Consider the following 23534-nt stretch of genomic DNA (forward strand, 5'->3'; position numbering starts at 1 on the left):
TCTTTCTCTCTCTCGGAGGACCTGAGCCCTAGGACCATGCCCCAGGAATACCTGACATGATGACTCCTTGCTGTCCCCAGTCCACCTGACTGTGCTGCTGCTCCAGTTTCAACTGTTCTGCCTTATTATTATTCGACCATGCTGGTCATTTATGAACATTTGAACATCTTGACCATGTTCTGTTATAATCTCCACCCCACATAGCCTGGTTCCTCTCTAGGTTTCTTCCTAGGTTTTGGCCTTTCTAGGGAGTTTTTCCTAGCCACCGTGCTTCTACACCTGCATTGCTTGCTGTTTGGGGTTTTAGGCTGGGTTTCTGTACAGCACTTTGAGATATCAGCTGATGTACGAAGGGCTATATAAATACATTTGATTTGATTTGATCAGAGATGCAGCCAAGAGGCCCATGATCACTCTGGATGAACTGCAGAGATCTACAGCTGAGGTGGGAGACTCTGTCCATAGGACAACAATCAGTCGTATATTGCACAAATCTGGCCTTTATGGAAGAGTGGCAAGAAGAAAGCCATTTCTTAAAGATATCCATAAAAAGTGTTGTTTAAAGTTTGCCACAAGCCACCTGGGAGACACACCAAACATGTGGAAGAAGGTGCTCTGGTCAGATGAAACCAAAATTGAACTTTTTGGAAACAATGCAAAATGTTATGTTTGGCGTAAAAGCAACACAGCTCATCCCCACTGTCAAACATGGTGGTGGCAGCATCATGGTTTGGGCCTGCTTTTCTTCAGCAGGGACAGGGAAGATGGTTAAAATTGATGGGAAGATGGATGGAGCCAAATACAGGACCATTCTGGAAGAAAACCTGATGGAGTCTGCAAAAGACCTGAGACTGGGACGGAGATTTGTCTTCCAACAAGACAATGATCCAAAACATAAAGCAAAATCTACAATGGAATGGTTCAAAAATAAACATATCCAGGTGTTAGAATGGCCAAGTCAAAGTCCAGACCTGAATCCAATCGAGAATCTGTGGAAAGAACTGAAAACTGCTGTTCACAAATGCTCTCCATCCAACCTCACTGAGCTCGAGCTGTTTTGCAAGGAGGAATGGGAAAACATTTCAGTCTCTCGATGTGCAAAACTGATAGAGACATACCCCAAGCGACCTACAGCTGTAATCGCAGCAAAAGGTGGCGCTACAAAGTATTAACTTAAGGAGGCTGAATAATTTTGCACGCCCAATTTTTCAGTTTTGATTTGTTAAAAAAGTTTGAAATATCCAAGAAATGTCGTTCCACTTCATGATTGTGTCCCACTTGTTGTTGATTCTTAACAAAAAAATACAGTTTTATATCTTTATGTTTGAAGCCTGAAATGTGGCAAAAGGTCGCAAAGTTCAAGGGGGCCGAATACTTTCGCAAGGCACTGTATAATATATACTGTATATATAATATATAAAGTATATATTTCCTTAATTGTGTTATTTTACTAATTTATTGCTGCCTTTTGGGCCCCTCACAGGCCTGGACCCAGGGGCTTCATCCCCGGTAAGTCCCTAGCATTAAACCGGCCCTGGGGGTAACTACTTACTTAGCACTGCCATTCACTTAATGGACTTGCCACTTGTTTCTTACACAACTGGAGAGCCACATATCTTCACAGAATCTGGTTCTTTGTTTAATCACTGGATTTACGACTGTCTCTCATTCATCAAAGAATACTTGAGCAAATGACCTTGCACGTTTTGAAGTTTAAATTAAGGAAATAGAATAAACCAGTGCTTTGTTCCTAGGATGACGGCAATTGAAATGTTGATACAACATTCAATGTTGAGATGTGTTGCCATGGCAACAGCCAGACCTGAGCAACAAAGGTGCAGTTAGAGAAGATTGTTTCGCTCTATGCATTGACTTGGTGTTTTGTAAAAAGCCAAGTAGGCTATTCAGAGCTGTAAATTGTGAGTTTCTTTCAAAATCTCAAAGGATGTGTCCTTGCATACATTGATTAATTAACAGTCCGAAAGCGAGAGGTACACTTTAAAATTAGGTTTCTATGGATCAATGCAGATAGGAGTAATCATCAATTGCATTAATGACGGCATGGCACAATATACATACAATGATAGTTCTTGATGTGAAATGGTTTGTAACAAAACCCCTTTTGCTCATTATAACAATACAGCTAGTCATTAAGGCAAAAAACAGAGAATTATGTCTGAGATGGTCCAAACCCTACCCTGACTCCTAGGCTGTCCCAATGAAACCTTCCTTCCACCCAAGCACTTAATTTTTTTGGGGGGGCTTTGTGGCCAAATAAGAAGCTGGATCTGAAGAGGCAGAAAGTGAGGCAAGGCAGGTCTATATTTGATGGTGAAGATTTTAGAGTAGCGGTCGACCGATTAATCGGAATGGCTGATTAATTAGGGCCGATTTCAAGTTTTTATAACAATCGGAAATCGCTATTTTTGGGCGCCGATTTCCGATTATTATTATTTTTTTTTTTAGTTATTTAAAAAAATACCTTTTATTTAACTAGGCAAGTCAGATAAGAACACATTCTTATTTCCAATGACTGCCTAGGAACTGTGGGTTAACTGCCTTGTTCAGGGGCAGAACGACAGATTTTCACCTTGTCAGCTCAGGTGTTCCAATCAGCTCAGGGGTTCCAAACCGCACAGTTAACTAGTCCAACGCTCTAACCATTGCACCCCACGAGTAGCCTGCCTGTTACGCGAATGTAGTAGAAGCCAAGGTAAATTGCTAGCAAGCATTAAACTTATCTTATAAAAAAACAATCAATCATAATCACTAGTTATAACTACTGATCCAGTTTAGCAGGCAATATTAACCAGGTGAAATTGTGTCATTTCTCTTGTGTTCATTGCACGCAGAGTCAGGGTATATGCAACAGTTTGGGCTGCCTGGCTCATAGCGAACTAATTCGCAGGAATGTTACGTAATTATGACATACTGTACATTGAAGGTTGTGCAATGTAACAAGAATATTTAGACTTAGGGATGCCACCCGTTAGATAAAATACCGAACGGTTTCGTATCCGTATTTCACTGATATAATAAACGTTTTGTTTTCGAAATGATAGTTTCCGGATTCGATCATATTAATGACCAAAGGCTCGTATTTTTGTGTGTTATTATGTTATAATTAAGTCTGATTTGATAGCGCAGTCTGACTGAGCACCAGCAGGCCCGTAATCATTCATTCAAACAGCACTTTTGTGCGTTTTGCCAGGAGCTCTTCGCAAGCACAGCACTGTTTATGACTTCAAGCCTATCAGCCTAATGGCTGGTGTAACCAATGTGAAATGGCTAACTAGTTAGCTGGGTGTGCGCTAATACTGTTTCAAACGTCACTCGCTTTTAGATATGGTGTAGTTATTCCCCTTGCGCTGCAAGGGCCGCGGCTTTTGTGGAGCGATGGGTAACAATGCTTCGAGTGTGGCTGTTGTCTATGTGTTCCTGGTTCGAGCCCAGGTAGGGGCAAGGAGGGGGATGGAAGCTATACTGCTACACTGGCAATACTATAGTGCCTATAAGAACATCCAATAGTCAAAGGTATATGAAATACAAATGGTATAGAGAGAAATAGTCCTATAAATACGATATTAACTACAACCTAAAACCTCTTACCTTGGAATAATGAAGTCTCATGTTAAAAGAAACCACCAACTTTCATATGTTCTCATGTTCTGAGCAAGGAACTTAAACGTTAGCTTCTTTACATGGCACATATTTTACATGGCACACATTTTTACATGGCACATATTACTTTCTTCTCCAACACTTTGTTTTTGCATTATTTAAACCAAATTGAACATGTTTCATTATTTATTTGAGGCTAAATTGATTTTATTGATGTTTTATATTAAGTTAAAATAAGTGTTAATTCAGTATTGTCGTAAAAAAAATCGGCCGATTAAACGGTATCGGCTTCTTTGGTCCTCCAATAATCGGTATCAGCATCGGCGTTGAAAAATCATAATCGGTCGACCTCTATTTTAGAGCTTAGCAACTCTGGAGCATGGCCAAAGAGACCTGTGTATGTATTGAAATAGACTTGGCTACATCCTGGTGTTTTGTTGATGGCAATCTCAACAAAAATATGAAAGAAATGCTTACAATGTCATATACTATATGATAAACTTGTCATAACCAGTGCTCTTCAGAGTGTAGACCTATCACATGAAAGGAAGCACAGTGATAATGTGATACCCGCTTGTACAGAGTTCTGTGGAATCCTGCTGTCAGCTCCTCTGTCATTGTAGATTAATGTAATGTCCCGTGAGTCAAATCCAGCAGTACTGTACAGTACTGTATTATCATGAGAACCTTGGTGGGAGAACATCATGGGATCATTGCACTACAATGTTAGAGCGTGAATGATGTATAAATAGATTAGTTCACTAGTCAAATATTTGAAACGAATATTTGGCATTTAGCCTGAATTATTTTTTATCTGGATTTCTTAGTAGAAGCACGACAGACCTTCCTTGACAAGAGTGTCAGTCCGTTTTCCATTCGTTGAAATGTGAAACATGCATTGCTTATGACATGAGTCAACAGGCTGAACTGTGCGTGTGCTCAGTGTTACACAGTGTTGATGGTAATCGGGTGTGAGTGTGAATTCTGATATCTGGGATCATCTCCAGTCCTCCAGCTGTGAGAACATCTCTGTTTGTGATGTTACACAACATGCATTATCAATAGTTCTTCCCCTTCAAATTGCACCACTTTTTTTGTTTTGTTTTAGCCCTCTGTGTTATTCTGTATGGGTGCAGGTGAAAGATAATTGTTTGTTTACAAATTTTCTGAATCAGTGCATTGGCCATAATGGCCAAGAAGACAATATTGGTTATCAAAATCAGCTTATAATTTCCATATCTGTCCATCCCTAAATGCTAGTAGTATCTCAAGCCCAAGTATTCACACACGTTTGCTTCCTAGAAATAGTGCCAGGTCATTTCTGGAATGTATTTTGTTCTCAGGGCCGGTCCTTGCCGTTCTGCCGCCATAGGCGAGACCAAAAAATACCGCCCCCCGCAAAACTAGAATCGTTCCCAGTAAGCAAAATTATGTTGAATAGACATCTAAAATATGTATTTACCAGAAGTTGAAGTTCAATTTAGGTTTTGAAAAGGTATTTTCCGTATGTTTAAAATACATATTTTCCATAATGTTTTCCATAATGTTTAAAATACATATTTTCCATAATGTTTTCCATAATGTTTAAAATACATATTTTCCATAATGTTTTCCATAATGTTTAAAATACATATTTTCCATAATGTTTTCCATAATGTTTAAAATACATATTTTCCATAATGTTTTCCATAATGTTTAAAATACATATTTTCCATAATGTTTTCCATAATGTTGAAAATACATATTTTCCATAATGTTTTCCATAATGTTGAAAAGGCATATTTTTCCAGACATAACAAAAATATGTATTTGGGCCTCCCGAGTGGCGCAGCGGTCTAAGGTACTGCAGTGCTTGGCCGGCCGGGATGTCCTTGTCCCATTGCGCTCTAACGCCGACTCCGACTCTTGTGGTGGGCCGGGTGCCTGCACGCTGACACGGTCGCCAGTTGTTTCCTCCAACACATTGGTGCGACTGGCTTCCGGGTTAAGCCAGCAGTGTGTCAAGAAGCAGTGCGGCTTGGCAGGGTCGCGTTTCGGAGGACGCATGGCTCTCGACCATCGCCGCTCCCGAGTCCGTACTGGAGTTGCAGAGATAGGACAAGACTGTAACTACCTATTGGATATCACAAAAATGGGGTAAATAATAGAAATACAAAAAACACGTTTTTTCCCGACATTGAAATCAGGTTAATTTTTGGTTGAGTTGAAAATACGTATTTTCCAGATATTGAACTCAGGCCCATTTTTGGTTCTGAATGAAAGTTGAAAATAAATAATTTACAGACGTCTATGTTTGTGTCAAATCAAATCTGGTCTCACCAGACAAAATCTGAATCAAACATCGGCGTCTATGATTGGTTCATATTTGGTCCGGACCAAAATCCAATGTCCGTGGATGTGTAAATCAAGGCTGGTCCGGAACTGCACCAACAAAAGACGTCCAAAAGGTGTCGGCTCAGGTCGTACTTACTGAGGTGTAGCCTACAGTGTTGCCTGACATTTTATTTTATGAATGCCCATCTATGTGGTAAGCCTACCATTTGTAAAGCACCAAAACACGTCCACAATGGAATTTTGTGAATTTTATTTTTATTTATGTATTTTTTATTTCACCTTTATTTAACCAGGTAGGCTAGTTGAGAACAAGTTCTCATTTGCAACTGCGACCTGGCCAAGATAAAGCATAGCAGTGTGAACAGACAACACAGAGTTACACATGGAGTAAACAATAAACAAGTCAATAACGTAGTAGAAAAAAAAAATCTATATACATTGTGTGCAAAAGGCATGAGGAGGTAGGCAATAAATAGGCCATAGGAGTGAATAATTACAATTTAGCAGATTAACACTGGAGTGATAAATTATCAGATGAACATGTGCAGGTAGAGATACTGGTGTGCAAAAGAGCAGAAAAGTAAATAAAATAGAAACAGTATGGGGATGAGGTAGGTCAATTGGGTGGGCTATATACCGATGGACTATGTACAGCTACAGCGATCGGTTAGCTGCTCAGATAGCAGATGTTTGAAGTTGGTGAGGGAGATAAAAGTCTCCAACTTCAGAGATTTTTGCAATTCGTTCCAGTCGCAGGCAGCAGAGAACTGGAAGGAAAGGCGGCCAAATGAGGTTTTGGCTTTAAGGATGATCAGTGAGATACACCTGCTGGAGCGCGTGCTACGGGTGTTACCATCATGACCAGTGAACTGAGATAAGGCGGAGCTTTACCTAGCATAGACTTGTAGATGACCTGGAGCCAGTGGGTCTGGCGACGAACATGTAGCGAGGGCCAGCCGAATAGAGCATACAGGTCGCAGTGGTGGGTGGTATAAGGTTCTTTAGTAACAAAACGGATGGCACTGTGATAAACTGCATCCAGTTTGCTGAGTAGAGTATTGGAAGCTATTTTGTAGATGACGTCGCCGAAGTCGAGGATCGGTAGGATAGTCAGTTTTACTAGGGTAAGTTTTGCGGCGTGAGTGAAGGAGGCTTTGTTGCGAAATAGAAAGCCAACTCTAGATTTGATTTTGGATTGGAGATGTTTGATATGAGTCTGGAAGGAGAGTTTACAGTCTAGCCAGACACCTAGGTACTTATAGATGTCCACATATTCTATGTCGGAACCATCCAGGGTGGTGATGCTAGTCGGGTGTGCGGGTGCAGGCAGCGAACGGTTGAAAAGCATGCATTTGGTTTTACTAGCGTTTAAGAGCAGTTGGAGGCCACGGAAGGAGTGTTGTATGGCATTGAAGCTTGTTTGGAGGTTAGATAGCACAGTGTCCAAGGAAGGGCCAGAAGTATACAGAATGATGTCGTCTGCGTAGAGGTGGATCAGGGAATCGCCCGCAGCAAGAGCAACATCATTGATATATACAGATAAAAGAGTCGGCCCGAGAATTGAACCCTGTGGTACCCCCATAGAGACTGCCAGAGAACCGGACAACATGCCCTCCGATTTGACACACTGAACTCTGTCTGCAAAGTAGTTGGTGAACCAGGCAAGGCAGTCATTAGAAAAACCGAGGCTACTGAGTTTGCCGATAAGAATACGGTGATTGACAGAGTCGAGAGCCTTGGCCAGGTCGATGAAGACGGCTGCACAGTACTGTCTGTTATCGATGGCGGTTATGATATTGTTTAATACCTTGAGCGTGGCTGAGTTGTGACCGGCTCGGAAACCAGATTGCACAGCGGAGAAGGTATGGTGGGATTCGAGATGGTCAGTGATCTGTTTATTGACTTGGCTTTCGAGGACCTTAGATAGGCAGGGCAGGATGGATATAGGTCTGTAACAGTTTGGGTCCAGGGTGTCTCCCCCTTTGAAGAGGGGGATGACCGCGGCAGCTTTCCAATCCTTGGGGATCTCAGATGATACGAAGGAGAGGTTGAACAGGCTGGTATAGGGGTTGCGACAATGGCGACAGACAGTTTCAGAAATAGAGGGTCCAGATTGTCAAGCCCAGCTGATTTGTATGGGTCCAGGTTTTGCAGCTCTTTCAGAACATCTGCTATCTGGATTTGGGTAAAGGAGAAGCTGGGGAGACGTGGGCGAGTAGCTGCGGGGGGGGTGGGGGGCTGTTGGCCGAGGTTGGAGTAGCCAGGAGGAAGGCATGGCCAGCTGTTGAGAAATGCTTGTTGAAGTTTTCGATTAATACGGATTTATCGGTGGTGACCGTGTTACCTAGCCTCAGTGCAGTGGGCAGCTGGGAGGAGGTGCTCTTGTTCTCCATGGACTTTACAGTGTCCCAGAACTTTTTGGAGTTAGAGCTACAGGATGCAAATTTCTGCTTGAAAAAGCTGGCCTTTGCTTTTGCGTGTATTGGTTCCTGACTTTCCTGAACAGTTGCATATCGCGGGGACTATTCGATGGTATTGCAGTCCGCCACAGGATGTTTTTGTGCTGGCCGAGGGCAGTCAGGTCTGGAGTGAACCAAGGGCTATATCTGTTCTTAGTTCTGCATTTTTTGAATGGAGCATGCTTGTCTAAGATGGTGAGGAAGTTACTTTTAAAGACTGACCAGGCATGTGGTAGGCCCACCGTTTGTAAAACAGGCCATTGCATTGTCTTTATTATTCCTGATTCCTGTGACAATTAGGGTATTTAAGCTCTGAATATCAGCTACCCAACATCAGGAGTTATCGCATGCCTATTTGCGATGTGTTTACACAGCAGGAAATGTAGAAGTATTTTCCTTTTCACTTAATTTACAGATGACAGTTGTGATTGTCCATTTATAACAGCAGTTGTGACTGTCCATTCCATATTGTCCATTTTAAGGCATTGTTTGTTAACATGACAGCGCATTTTTTTTGATTGAGCGCCATTTAAGTTAGGCTATTTGATGGGAGAAACCTGCATGATGTAAAACGTGTCTGTCTCATTACATTGTCATACATTTTATCTCTAGCCTTTAGGCTACAGAAAAGGCCACATACGCTTTCTACTATATCCTATATCTGCTACATGATTTGTGTAAGATATTTTTTGGGGACGAAACGTTGTTGGAGCACTACAGAGATACATCTCTCCAACAGAGGCGCGCTGGGAATATTTTGCGCCCCTGCTTTTGACAAAGTGGCCACTGCTTATCAAAGGGCCGTCATCAGCGCTCACCTAAAAATCATCCCATATGCCACTGGTTGAGAGAGATTGTAATTGTTTTTGGGAAGAATTATGTGATGTTTTATGTGTTGTTGTTGGAGGTGTGTCTTGGTCAGTTTAGCTCAGAAAATGCCCCCTTCGTCAATCTGTTGCCATAGGCGGTCACCTAATTCTGGCTAATAAGCGAGCTGTTTGTTTACAGCTCCTATACTGTATAAAGCAGGCCTAACTTTCCCCCAGGGGAGCGGCAGAGAGGAGTGTTTGTGCCAGTCAGAAGGTGAGGGATGTTCCCTCCCCAGAGTGGTTGGCATGAGCAAGATGAGATTCCAGACAAGAGGGCAGTGACCCACAGCTTGCCCTTCACACCCCGCACTGTCTCTGTTTATCTGGTCTTTAGTCTCGTAGTCATTTGACAAGAAACACCTTTGACTCCTTGTAGGACTCCCTGGGACTGAAAGACGTCTTGAGCCGACTGTGTAATGTTACATTTTACAAAAACCCATGCTAATTGGAGCATTTGTTTTATTATATATCCTTGAAATTGTTTTGTTAATGTGATGTCTCCTTGCAAGGCATCGCTTTTAATAATGTTTGTTTTTGTATGCCTGTATGTATGCTGAATGCTGATGTATAGTGCGTATGTGTATAATGCATATACACTGCATTTGGAATGTAAGTTGCAGCCTTATTCTAAAATGTATTAAATAGATTTTTTTCCTCATCAATCTACACACAATACTCCATAATGACCAAGCAAAAACAGGTCTTTAGAAATGTGCTGATGGCATATCACAGTTCAAATTGAGGAATGCGATTACATTGATATAACAGACAAGGTGCAGTGTGTTATTCATTACAACAGGGGTTTCCTTACATTTTTGGCCCACAACCCCACTGTGATACAATACAAAAAAATTGTGACCCCGCCATTTGAAAAAAGTGATGTAATCAACGGGCAATGTTTACTTTTTTAGTTGGGCCTAAAACGGTCTATTACAACGGTCTATTACAATCAATATTTCAATCTGTAGGAAGTATCTCTTGAAGTGAGTAAAATGCATCAGAAAGGTATTGGGAAGTTAAATAATTTTGTATGATCTTCTGTGTAGAAAAGAACGTTGTCATTGGTTATGTTCTTTTCCCCCCAGTCCGATTTAATGCCTGGTCTTGTCCACTCTGTTCTGATGAGGCTTGTGGGTATTGTAGAGGGACATGCGTGTTTCTGTGAGTCTTTCAGTGATGGTGTCATATTATTTTGTACTTTAAACGATTCAAAAGATAGAGCCACATTTGTAGGAAAACTGTTACAACCGCATCTAGCGGTTACCGGAGGTTACTGACATAACCCCGGTTCTATGAACCAAGCGCAATTGTATCTATTTTATTTGAGTTCTTTCGCGACCCCATTTTCAAATCAGGCGACCCCTAGTTAAACGCTGCATTAGAATATCCCCATGCCTCCTTTGCATTTTGAACATGTTGTACATTTTGTAGGCCGACAGCTTCTAATTTATTCTATTCCATTTACACCCTTATCAGGTGGCAATTATCTGCATAATGGTGTGATACATTTTCAACATAAATCTATAAATAGGCCTAAATCTACATAGTATCTTAGAATATGCAAGTAAGCAGAAGCATGTGGACAATGAACATTTCTATTGCATCTGCTCATTTTGACAATGGACATGTCACCAAGCTCAGTGTTGTGTTGTCACACTATTTTGGGTGACCCAGATCTGCTCTGCAGCGAGTGTGTTTTGATGTGTTACCAAAACAGCGTGTACATACAGGGGTGACAGGCAACAGTGGCTGTGTTATCAAGGGAGCAACTCATCAGTGTGTTTTCTACACAGCATGTTTACAGGATGACCAGGGCTATGTTTAGGCATTACTCCTGCCAACACATTTTGAATGATATAGGGAATTGTGAAAATCATTGTGTGGAAAGTGCTGTAAGTACAGCTAGCCTTTCTGAGCGGGTGTACATGTGATTTATTTGTTCAATTATACTGCATTATGAAGTTAATTAATACAATACATTACAGAATTGCTATTATCTTCACTATGCTATGAACATGATAATCAGTCCTCAATGTCACACGACACATACATTACATGCTCCCTATTTTATTGCACAGATCATGTGAGAGAAAGGACCTCAGCACTCCTATCAACGTAAAACCAGATTCTGTGAAGTACATACCTACAGGTCGCACCAGAAGGACATAAATTCAGCCATCATTACATGTCCCTCCCTCACTGAGCACACAGTATACATTAACCATGAATAATGCCCCTCGTACATGCATGAGGACTTGTTTGTTGGAAACTGGCATATGGCACAAGTTAGTTATTCTTTTTTTCTAGTCAAATAATTAGGTGGGTGCTTACACTGAGTATACACAACATTAGGAACACCTGCTCTTTCCATGACAAACTGACCAGGTGAATCCAGGTGAAAGCTATGATTGCTATTGATGTCACTTGTTAAATCCTCTTCAATCAGTGTAGATGAAGGGAAGGAGACAGGTTAAAGAAGAATTTTTAATCCTTGAGACAATTGAGACATGGATTATGTATGTGAGCCATTCAACTCCCACTGACATACCCTCTGAGAGTGGTTTTAAAGTGATAACTCAGATGATCCCGCAGGTGAAGAAGCCGGATGTGGAGATCCAGGGCTACGTGTGATCTAAGGTTATGAGGCCGGTTGGACGTACAGCCAAATTCTCTAAAATGATTGTCCCCAGCACAAGGTGCACCTGTGTAATGATCATGCTGTTTAATCAGCTTATTTTATTTCAGTTCATAGAAAATGGGACCAACACTTTACATGTTGGATTGATATTTATGTTCAGTATACTTTGTCATGACGATGTAAATGATATAGCACTGCATTGTTTGTATGTTTTTGAGGTGTCAAACTAAAGAGAAGCCAATGCTTACTACATTAGTGCTGGAAATGCTCAAATGCTACACTTTTGCCCAATGTTATCAAGTGTACCATGTCTAATGCATATTTGATGAGGCCATGAGGGCTGGGTGGTGGGATGCACTAGGGCCCGGGGCCTTGGAGCGGAGCAGAGCAGGGAGAGGCTAGAATCCTACCCAACGTTTTCCCTTTTAAAACGCCACATTTTTGGACATCTCCTTCATCACAGCAGGGAGGCTGTTAACACATTTCTCTGTCTGACAACTGCTCATTATTGGGTAATAATGAAATAGTAACATAACAAATAATAATATAAAGACAGAAATAACAAAGTTATTCACATCTGGAGTTTATATTTTTTTATTTCACATCGGCATTCCCCCAGCTGTGTTGACAAAAACAATTTAACAGTGGAGTACTATTGCTTAAGGGCTATACTCTAAATATCTAACCTACTACTTAACCATCTCTCACTGCTGCTCTGAATTTGCTTTTGCTCTTTAACAGTATGTAAACGATTCACTAATGAGTACTTTGTAATCTACAGTGTCTTCAGAAAGTATTCACACCCCTTTACTTTTTCCAAATGTTGTTGTTACAGCCTGAATTTAAAATAGATGAAATTAAAATGTTGTCACTGATCTACATGCAATAGATGTGGTAAAGAGGTCAACGGGGAACGCAGACCGTGGGGGTTAGAAGAAGGACGACGGATTGGCGCACATTCAACAAACTGATCTAACAAAGTGGATATTAGTCAAATCCGTCATGATTTATGTATTATAAGAGGCCCACAATGTTGTTACTAAAGTCTGATTTGGATATACATGTATTTGGCTGTTTTTGATTTAGAAGTAGTCCCTTTTCAGGTTTAGAAGAAATTACTTCTAAATTCTAACTCCAGTCCGTGTAAGCTGGTAGCATAGCTATATTAGCATAAAGAAATCAGTGGTGGTAGTCAAAGTTGTTTTTAACTGTAGTGGAGTTGATTGGTGACGATGATATGAACATGTATTGGGGTTGACATCTATACAAGCATTATACTCCAATTTTCACCTCAGCATAGTGTGAAATACACACATAAACAATAGCCTAAATGTAGGGTATTTTGCTGGGGGCAATTTGGAGATTTGGGATCTTTCCCCCATGGCATCTTTCCCTCACGAGTTTCCATGGCATTTCCATTGTTTTGGTCAAGTTCCATTGACCTCTACTATATCTATACCCCATAATGTCAAATTGGAATTTTGTTTGTAGAACATTTTAGAAATGTATAAAAAATGTCAAGCTGAAATGTCTTGAGTCGATAAATATTCAATCCCTTTGTTATAGCAAGCCTGAATAAGTTCAGGAGTAAAAATGTGCTTAACAAATCACATAATAAGTTGCATGGACTGATTCCGTGTTCAGTAATAGTGATTAACATGATACAATTATCAGTAAGGTCCCTCAATGGAGTAGTGAATTTCAAACAAGAGATTCAAGCACAAAGAACGGGAAGGATTTTCAATGCCTTGCAAAGAAGGGCCAATTGGTAGCTACAGTATATAAACATATATGTATATATACAAAAATGCTGAATATCCCTTGATGGTGAAGTTGTTAATTAGGTTTTGGATGGTGTATCAATGCACCCAGTCAATACAAAGATAAAAGCGTCCTTCCTAACTCAGTTGCCGGAGAGGAAGGAAACTGCTCAGGGATTTTACCAAGAGGCCAATGGTGAGTTTAATGGTTGTGTATGAGAAAACTGGGGATGGATCATTGTAGTTACGCCACAATACTAACTTAAATGACAAAGAATGAAGCCTGTACAAAATAAAAGTAGTCCAAAACATCCATCCTGTTTGGAACAATGCACTTAAGTAATACTGCAAAGAAGATTAGCTAAAAAAGGTACTTCTAGTCCTGAATACAAAGCTTTATGTTTGGGGCAAATCCAACTCAACACATCACTGAGTACCACTCTTCATATTTTGAAGCATGGTGGTGGATGCATCATGTTATGGGTATGCTTGTCACTGTCAAAGACTAGGGAGTTTTTTAGGATAAAAAGATACAAAATATAGCACAGCAAAAATCCTAGAGGAAAACCTGGTTCAGTCTGTTTTCCAACAGACACTGTCACAGCTGTCGTAAGAATGGGACCAAGGCGCAGCGGATGTTGAGTTCCACATATTTAATACAAAGAGAAACTTAAACAAAACTAAATATATCAATAAACTAACAACTAAACGTGACTACGTGGTGCACATGCACAAACACAAAACAATATCCCACAAACACAGGTGGGAAAAATAGCTGTCGCCTCCTGACCATAGAAAGCCTGTATTTTCTATGGTAGAGTAGGTCAGGGCATGACTAGGGGTGTTTAGTCTAGTTTATTATTTCTATGTGGGGTTCTAGGTTTATTTTTCTATGTTGGTGTTTGTGTATGATTCCAATTAGAGGCAGCTGGTAATCGTTGTTTCTAATTGGGGATCATACTTAAGTTGAATTTTTTCCACCTGTGGGTTATGGGATATTGTTTATGTTTAGTTGCCTGCTCGCACTGCATTGTCATCACGGTTCGTTTATTCTTTATTTTGTTTTGTATTTAGCTTAAGTTTCACTTTCATTAAAATATGTGGAACTCGAAGTACGCTGCGCCTTGGTCCGACCATCATTATTACGAACATCGTGACAATAGCTACTTAAATATGATCCCCAATTAGAGACAACGATTACCAGCTGCCTCTAATTGGGAATCATACAAAACACCAACATAGAAAATATAAACTAGAACACAACATAGAAATTATAAACTAGAATACCCCCTAGTCACACCCTGACCTACTACACCATAGAGAAACAAGGGCTCTCTATGGTCAGAGCGTGACACACTGGGAGACATTCACCTTTCAACAGGACAGTAATCTAAAACACAAGGCCAAATCTACATTGGAGTTGCTTACCAAGACGACATTGAATGTTCCTGAGTGGCCTAGTTACGGTTTTGACTTAAATCGTCTTGGAAATCTATGGCAAGACATGAAAATGGCTGTCTAGCAATGATCAACAATCAAATTGACAGAGCTTGAAGAATATTTTGAAGATAATGGGCAAATATTGTACAATCCAGGTGTGCAAAACTATTAGAGACTTACCCCAAAAGACTCAGCTGTAATTGCCGCCAAAGGTGTTTATACAAAGAATTGACTCAGGGGTGTATATACTTATGTAAATTGGATATTTAATTTTCAATACATTTGCCAAAATATAAAAAACACATTTTCACTGTCATTATGGGCTATTGTGTGTATGGATGGGTGAGAGATTTTTACTTTTTTTTAAAATGCATATTGAATTTAGACTTTAACACAACAAAATGTGGAATAAGTCAAGGGGTATGAATAATTTCTGAAGGCACTTTAATAGTAGGTCAGCCACAAATCCTTGGTTTATGTCAAATCTCAAACTCTACAGATGATGACTCACCCAATAAGGCACATGAACTGCCATTGATTTTGGGGGTACTGTTCGCTCTCACTGTTATTAGGGTTGTTTGGAGTTTAAACACATCCATTGTAACATTACTGCGTAAGTGTAAGACTCCTAATTGACAGCTTTGAGTGATAACAGTAATCTGTGCAGAGCGGAGGTGACACCACAAACAAAATAACAGGGATTGAACATATTACTCATCATCGCTGCAGCAATAGCCGGCCGATGCCAATAAGGTGGTAAATAACTTGTACTGGCCAGTATCATTGTTGTTTACGACATTTAGTCTTAATATATGGTTTTGGTAGAGAGACTAACTAGCTATTTTATCATGAATTATTCACTGAAAGATTAACTAGGAGCCACATCAAGAGCCAACACGCTATTCAAATTTGAACATACACATGATGTAGACATTTGTTGCCAGCACATTTGTAGGACTTTACTGGTGTGTTGGTTAAATCTGAAAGCCTAAAAGAGTTATCAGCATCCATTTAGTGTCCAAGGGTATGGAATTAACTATTCATTAGACACTGGCTTCTAAACCATTATCTTGATCCCGTGTTGACGTTCTCTAGTGCTAAAGCCTGGTTCGACTTCACATATAGGCTACTGTGTTCTTTTTAGCTTAGACATGTTATTGTAAAAAAAAGCCTGCATTATTTTTTATTCCAAATGATGTTGCCTTGCCTTTAATGTTAGTGAGAGAAGTGCTAAACTTGTGTGGGCTTTCTAAAGGTTAATCTGTCTTTGTTTGACCTCATGCTGGTTAACAGTGTGGTGTTGCAGCCGTCTAGAGTGGCTTATTCTTAATGTAGAGATGATAAGACTTCTAAAGCTTTCACCAACTAGCCTACTCCTCCATGAGGTCAGTCTTGCTCTGGTGAATATTTGACAAGAATTACAACTGTACTGTTGGATGTACAAAATTGTTCTTTGAGACAGCATTTGGCATTCCGATTGAAATACAGAGGATCTTCGCCAAGTCAATTTATTACTGAACTTACAACTACAGGTCAGTCAATATGTTACAATATTTGAAGTTTGCCTTAGAAGTCTGTCATATTGGCTGTAAACTACTAGGGAGTTACAGCAATAGCAGAATGTTTGGTACATCATTTATAGCTTCCTCATCAAATAGACAGCATCACTGTATTGTTTTTGTGTGCAAGTCTGCGAGACAACCAATGAGTGAGTCCAGACTGGGTGAGAGAGAGTTGGTTCTGACGTTGATAGTGGTGTTCCATCCCACTACACTCCTTCCACTGCCCTCCTGGCACTAAGACCGCACGACCTGTATAAGTCCATAAGCAAACATGAAAATGCTATTCCAGAAGCTCCGCTCCTAGTGGCCTGGAACTTTAATGCAGAGAAACAACCAGAGTAAAAAAAATATATAGACTGCCCAGTGACGTGAGCCTACCAGATGGGCTAAATGCCTTTTATGCTCGCTTCGAGGCAAGCAACACTGAAGCATGCATGAGAGCACCAGCTGTTCTGGACGACAGTGTAATCACGCTCTCCAGAGCCGATGTGAGCAAGACCTTTAAACAGGTCAACATTCACAAGGCCGCGGGGCCAGACAGATTACCAGGATTTGTACTCAGAGCATGCGCGGATCAAATGGCAAGCGTCTTCGCTGACATTTTCAACCTCTCCCTGACCGAGTCTGTAATACCTACAAGCAGACGTGTGCCCAAGAAACCAAAGGTAACCTGCATAAACCACCCCATAGCACATACATCGGTAGCCATGAAGTGCTTTGAAAGGCTGGTCTTGGCTCACATCAACACAATCATCCCGGAAACCCTAGATCCACTCCAATTCACATACTGCTCCTACAGATCGACAGATGACGAAATCTCACTCGCACTCCACGCTGCCCTTTCCCACCTGGACAAAAGGAACACCTATGTGAGAATGCTGTTCATTGACTACAGCTCAGTGTTCAACACCATAGTGCCCACAAAGTTAATCACTAAGCTAAGGACCCTGGGACTAAACACCCCCCTCTGCAACTGGATCCTACACTTTGACGGGCCACACCCAGGTGGTAAGGATAGGCAACAACACATCTGCCAAGCTGATCCTCAACACTGGGGCCCCTCAGGGGTGCGTGCTTAGTCCCTTCCTGTACTCCCTGTTCACCCACGACCGCATGGCCAAGCACGACTCCAACACCATCATTAAGTTTGCTGACGACACAATAGTGGTAGGCCTGATCACTGATAATGATGAGACAGCCAATAGGGAAGAGGTCAGAGACCTGGCAGTGTGGTGCCAGGACAACAACCTCTCCCTCAACGTAGGCAAGACAAATGAGCTGATCGTGGACTACAGAAAAAGGAGGGCCGAACACGCCCCCATTCACATCGATAGGGCTGTAGTGGAGCGGGTTGAGAGTTTCAAGTTCCTTGGTGTCCAAACACACCAAGACAGTCGTGAACAGGGCATGACAACGCCTTTTCTCCCTCAGGAGAATGAAAATATTTGGTATGGTTCCCCAGTTCCTCAAAAAGTTCTACAGCTGCACCATCAAGAGCATCTTTACCGGTTGCATCACCACCTGGTATGGCAACTGCTCGGCATCCGACCGTAAGGTGCTACAGAGGGTAGTGTGTACGGCCCAGTACATCACTGCGGCCAAGCTTCCTGCCATCCAAGACCTAAATAATAGGCGGTGTCAGAGGAAGGCCCAAAAAATTGTCAAAGACTCCAGTCACTCAAGTCATAGACTGTTCTCTCTGCTACCGCACGGCAAGCGGTACCGGAGCACCAAGTCTAGGTCCAAAAGGCTCCTTAATAGCTTCTACTCCCAAGCCATAAGACTGCTGAACAATTAATCAAATTGCCACCTCGACTATTTACATTCACACCTCCCCCCTCCCCCCTTTGTTTTTAAAATGTTGCTATTCGCTGTTTATTATATATGCATAGTCCATTTAACCCTACCTAATATGTACAAATTAACCCGAACAACCTGTACCTGTATATTGACTCGGTATCGGTACCCCCTGTATATAGCCTCGTTATTGTTATTAATATCGACTCCTGAACATCTAATCAAATGGCTACCCAGACTAGTTGCATTGCCCCCCTCTTTTACACCGCTGCTACTCTCTGTTGTTATCATCTATGCATAGTAATTTTAATAACTCTACCTATGTGTGCATATTACCTCAACTAACCGGTGCCCCTGCACATTGACTCTGTACCGGTACCCCCCTGTATATAGATAGTCTCGCTATTGTTATTTTACTGCTGCTTTTGAATTACTTGTTACTTTTATTTATTATTCTTATCCATATTTTTTTAAACTGCATTGTTGGATAGGGGCTCATAAGTAAGCATTTCACTGTTGTATTCGGCACATGTGACTAATCAAATTCGATTTGATTTTACATTGCAGCTTGGACATCTATTTATCTGCCACGCTTGAGCCAAGCAGTAATCTGTGATATCAGGTGCTTTCCCCTTAATGTTTCCACCTGTGATCCCGCCAGGGGATCGAGCAGTGCATAGGGTGTTAGCCCTCAGGCTAAAGGCTCAGTCTGTTTACATACAAACCACCCACCTCTCTGCTTGGCTCACACAATTCTCTCTCTGCTTGATAGAAAAAACAAATTGACAGCGAAGCTGTGAAATCTATTGTTATTCTTATATTATATCTTTTTTATCTTCTTGACATGGTCAAATAACTCAAGAATAGATTGGTAATTTGGCACACAGAAACTAGAAGCCGTGAATAATTTGGTCAAAAGGACTGGCACCGATTGACCTATAGGTGGCTCTGTTACACGTAGTCTCACTTAAATCCTCATATCCACCACCTTGTTGACCCAGAGAGTTGAAACTTTGTATGTAGATGTCTTTCCTCATGCTGATCAAACCCATAAGGTCCACCAGGATATATTTTCCTCCGTCTTGGACATTTTGGAAAATAACTCCAAATTCAAGTGTGTAGGCAGGCCCATGGTACTTCTCTTCACATAGATTGAAAAAAGCTAAGGGATTGGTTAAGATAAGGCTTTTTGATAAATCAGGAAATCAGATTATACTTAACTTTTACTTCACTACATTCCTAAAGAAAATTATGTACTTTTTAATCTATACATTTTCCCTGACACCCAAAAGTTCCCGTTACGTTTTGAGTGTTTAACAGGAGAGAAAATGGTCTAATTCACACTCATCAAGAGAACATCCCTGGTCATCCCTACTGCCTCTAAACTGGCGGACTCACTAAATACATGCTTCATTTGTAAATTATGTCTGAGAGTTGGAGCGTGCCCCTGGCTATCCGTAAATAAATAAAACCTAGTAAATGTGGCCGTCTGCTTTGCCTAATATAAGGAATTTGAAACGATTTATACTTGTACATTTACTTTTATTACGTTCGTCGTATACATAATGAGCGGACCAAGGCGCAGCATGAGTAGAGTTCCACATATTTATTAAAGTGAACCTTCAAAAAACAACAAAGAATAAACTAACGTGAAGTTCATCGCGCACGTAGCACTAAACCAAAACAAACAATATCCCACAAATTAGAGGCAACGATCATCAGCTGCCTCCAATTGGGAACCATACTCGCACCAACATAGAAATTCTAGACTAGAACACCCCCTAGTCACGCGCTGACCTATTGCACCACAGAGAACCCCAAGGGCTCTCTGGTCAGGGCGTGCCAACTTTTGATACTTACGTATTTAAAACCAAATACATTAAAACTTTTACTTGGTAGTTTTTTACTGGGTGTTCTTTCACTTTTACTTGAGTTATTTTCTGTTAAGGTATCTTTACTTTTACTCAAGTATGACAGTTGGGTACTTTCCCCACCACTGCTCCACTATGGCCTATCAACTTGAAACTTATGGTCATCAAAGACATTCCCATGAAGAACCGTGTCAAGTTTGGCCTTGACATCTTAAAAATGTTAACAGTGAACTTTTTTGACTATGTAAAGCTCATGCTTAAAATAAAAATAACTAAATAATAAGAACTATCTGCCTTTTTGGACTAAAAGTCAGATTCACTCCAAATTTGGTCTTTGGACTCATCGTAATAGTCATTAAAGAGTTTGAGAAAATAACGATGATGCATTCAAAGTTTGCCACACTAAACCAGTAGATTTATATTAGCATATGCAAAACACATTCTCATAAACTATAGGACCAAATGACACCATGTTTGGATTTGATTTTATTTGTCCATTTAAACCACTGCAAATCCACTTCACAGTGGTCTATCAACTTGAAACTTGTCATCACTATCATGCACTTGGTGAGAAATCTGTTCACGTGCCCTAGAGCAAGGTACTTAACCCTAATTGCTCCTGTATGTCTCGATAAGAGCATCTGCTAAATGATTAAAATGTAATAGACGTCCTTAAGATGGACAACACTGAACTCATTCTTTGCATATGTAACACTAATGCTCAAAATCATCTGCGATCATCTTCTCCTCATGAACCACACATCAGATTCACCACAGATGTTGTTTTGAGACTCATTACATCAGTCTTTAATAAACATGGTCATGTTTTCACTGATTATACATAGAGAAGATAGCTCCTACATGATGGTGCTTGCTTTGTTATCCAACTGATCTCCTTTCTGTCATCCTGTGAACCATGTTCATTGCTACTGGCAGATATATTTATGTGTTTTTCAAATCACATTGTTGGCTGGAATGGACTATTGGCTACATTGGATTTTACTACCAAATTGGGTGCTCTTGGTTTATTCCTTGATTTGTTTTTTCTTTTCAACATGTAAATGACATATAATATACTGTACATATACTGTAGAAAGGATGGACAGACACAATTCGATAAGGCTACTGCTCTTTTCCTGTGTTAGGCCTAATTCACTTGAATGGCAACAAAATATATATTTAATTTGAACATCATGTTTTTCCCTGGTCCTTCCATAGGTGATAGTGGGAGCCAGTGTGCAGCAGTCCAGGCCCAGGGGAGGGATCGACCGAGTGGATGCCCCAGGCTGTGCGGCAGGGGCGACAGTCTCGACCATGACTCGGCTGATGCTTGGCCGAACACTGGAGCGCATCTGCAAGGCTGTCCTGCTGCTCTGCCTGGTGCACTTCGTCATCATGATGATCCTCTACTTCGACGTCTACAGCCAGCGCTTCGACCAGATCTTCAGCCGCTTCAACAACGGCCGCAACGCCAGCCGCAACGGACACCACTACTACTACAACCTCAGCCGGCCCAACGCCACCTACGCCAGCTACCTGGCCACCGCAGACCAGCTGCTGCCCACCGTACGACCCGAGGGAAACCACACGCCGCCCACTACCAAGCCCATACCACCTTGCCCGGAGATACCCCCTGGTCTAGGTAGTTGAGGACCTCCTTTTACACTAATGACTAATGAAATAGTACCCTGTTTATATTACCATGCCGACCCGAACTATACTGTGCTGGCTCAGATACTACTGTGGTTGATGCGTAACCAAACCAGAGCAGTTATTATAGCACAGCTCAGATACTATCATCATTAGGAAATCTGAACAAGGGGATTTGGTAATAGTTCATTACTCTAATTAGTATAGTGTGTTGTAATTTGAAAATAGATGTCAGCGAGATAGAGGCCTGCATGTGTTCGAGCAGCAGGCTCTCTGGCAACCACTTTCTATTCTAAAATGTAGTGGATGGAATGTTTACTCCAATTACTGTAAAAGCTAGTGTTTCTGTGTGTTTTCTGGGCTGCCCAGGTGAAACATAAAATGGATTTAATGTCAGCACTCTGGGCTGTAATATATATTTCATCCAAAGAAACACCACTAGTCCAATGCGGCGTTGGAAAGACTAACACAACAGTATTCTTTCAAATACTGGAAAATACAGTCAACTAAGATATGTAGCTGTGTGGCATTTGAGGCTTTCAGCTAACTCAATTTAAAGCTGCTGCGATAGGGAAATCCCAGTTACCTTTGTAAGAATTCCCTTCATCAGCAGAAAACCTCATTAACTTCCTTGTCATTGCGAGGCTTTTCTTGCTCATTATGCCATTAGATATGCCTGCGAGCACAAGGCCTTTGCCACTCAGCTCCTGCTAATGAGTTTTAAGTAGAGGTCTTGAGGGAGTTGTGGGGGAACCAACTCTTTGTCTCATGACCCTCCACTCCTATGCATCTGTTCCCCTCTTTATTTCTCTTGATTGAGGTTTCCACTGACTTTACAGTTGTTGACTGCATGTCTTTAGGAGACACATCAGCACTGAGTGGTTGTTTACTGTTAGACCCCCCCCACACACTTGGCACACACACACACACACACAAACACACCATCCCTCCCTCCTGCCCTCAATGAGTGGTTGATGCACTGGCTCTAAAGCTTGTTACAAAGCATGGGCTTTACCAGGATCCGTAAGTGCCTTGTGTGATTGCAAAGAACAGAGCTCCAGCTTTAACTTTCATTCATGACCTCGTATTTTATCTAGCTAGAATAGATGCAGGCAGCGAGGTGCGTTGTGTAATTCTGTTTATCTCAGCGTCTCTCTGTGTGTAGGGTATTCTCAGATAATCACTGTCTTTCCTACAGAGATGTCTGCCTGTGGAAACTGCTGTAGGAAGGCTTAAGTAGCTTATCTGCTGTTGTCTGGGTGGCTTGATGGAGCTGTTTTAATGACCCCACTATGACAGGTTCAAAGTGGAAGAAATGAACACTTTGAACCTGCCACTTCTCTTGACCATGTAGATAGATCTGAAGTGTGTGTATGAATTAGTGTTGTTAGGCACATTATGGTAGTTGAACCATTCCATATCAGTAAATTAGTCCATTTGATACATTTTTGTTGCTGTTGTCGACCAATTATCTACAATGTCAAAATCCCAAATCAGAATAACGATTCATTATCCAGATTAATGTGAATCCAC

At 41.2% G+C, this 23534-nt stretch overlaps 1 protein-coding gene across 1 annotated transcript in view; it reads left to right on the top strand.

Moving 5' to 3' along the window:
* The window catches only part of LOC139386878 (beta-1,4-galactosyltransferase 2-like), a 150010-nt gene that overhangs the window by 4979 nt on the left and 121497 nt on the right, over nt 1–23534 (top strand). The window contains exon 2 of the mRNA XM_071132740.1: nt 21570–21993. Coding sequence (XP_070988841.1) covers nt 21666–21993 — 328 coding nt within the window. The 5' untranslated portion in view covers nt 21570–21665. The remainder of the gene's footprint in view (nt 1–21569; nt 21994–23534) is intronic.

The sequence above is a fragment of the Oncorhynchus clarkii genome, chromosome 28 (genome assembly GCF_045791955.1).
Source record: "Oncorhynchus clarkii lewisi isolate Uvic-CL-2024 chromosome 28, UVic_Ocla_1.0, whole genome shotgun sequence".
NCBI classification, from domain to species: Eukaryota; Metazoa; Chordata; class Actinopteri; order Salmoniformes; family Salmonidae; genus Oncorhynchus; species Oncorhynchus clarkii.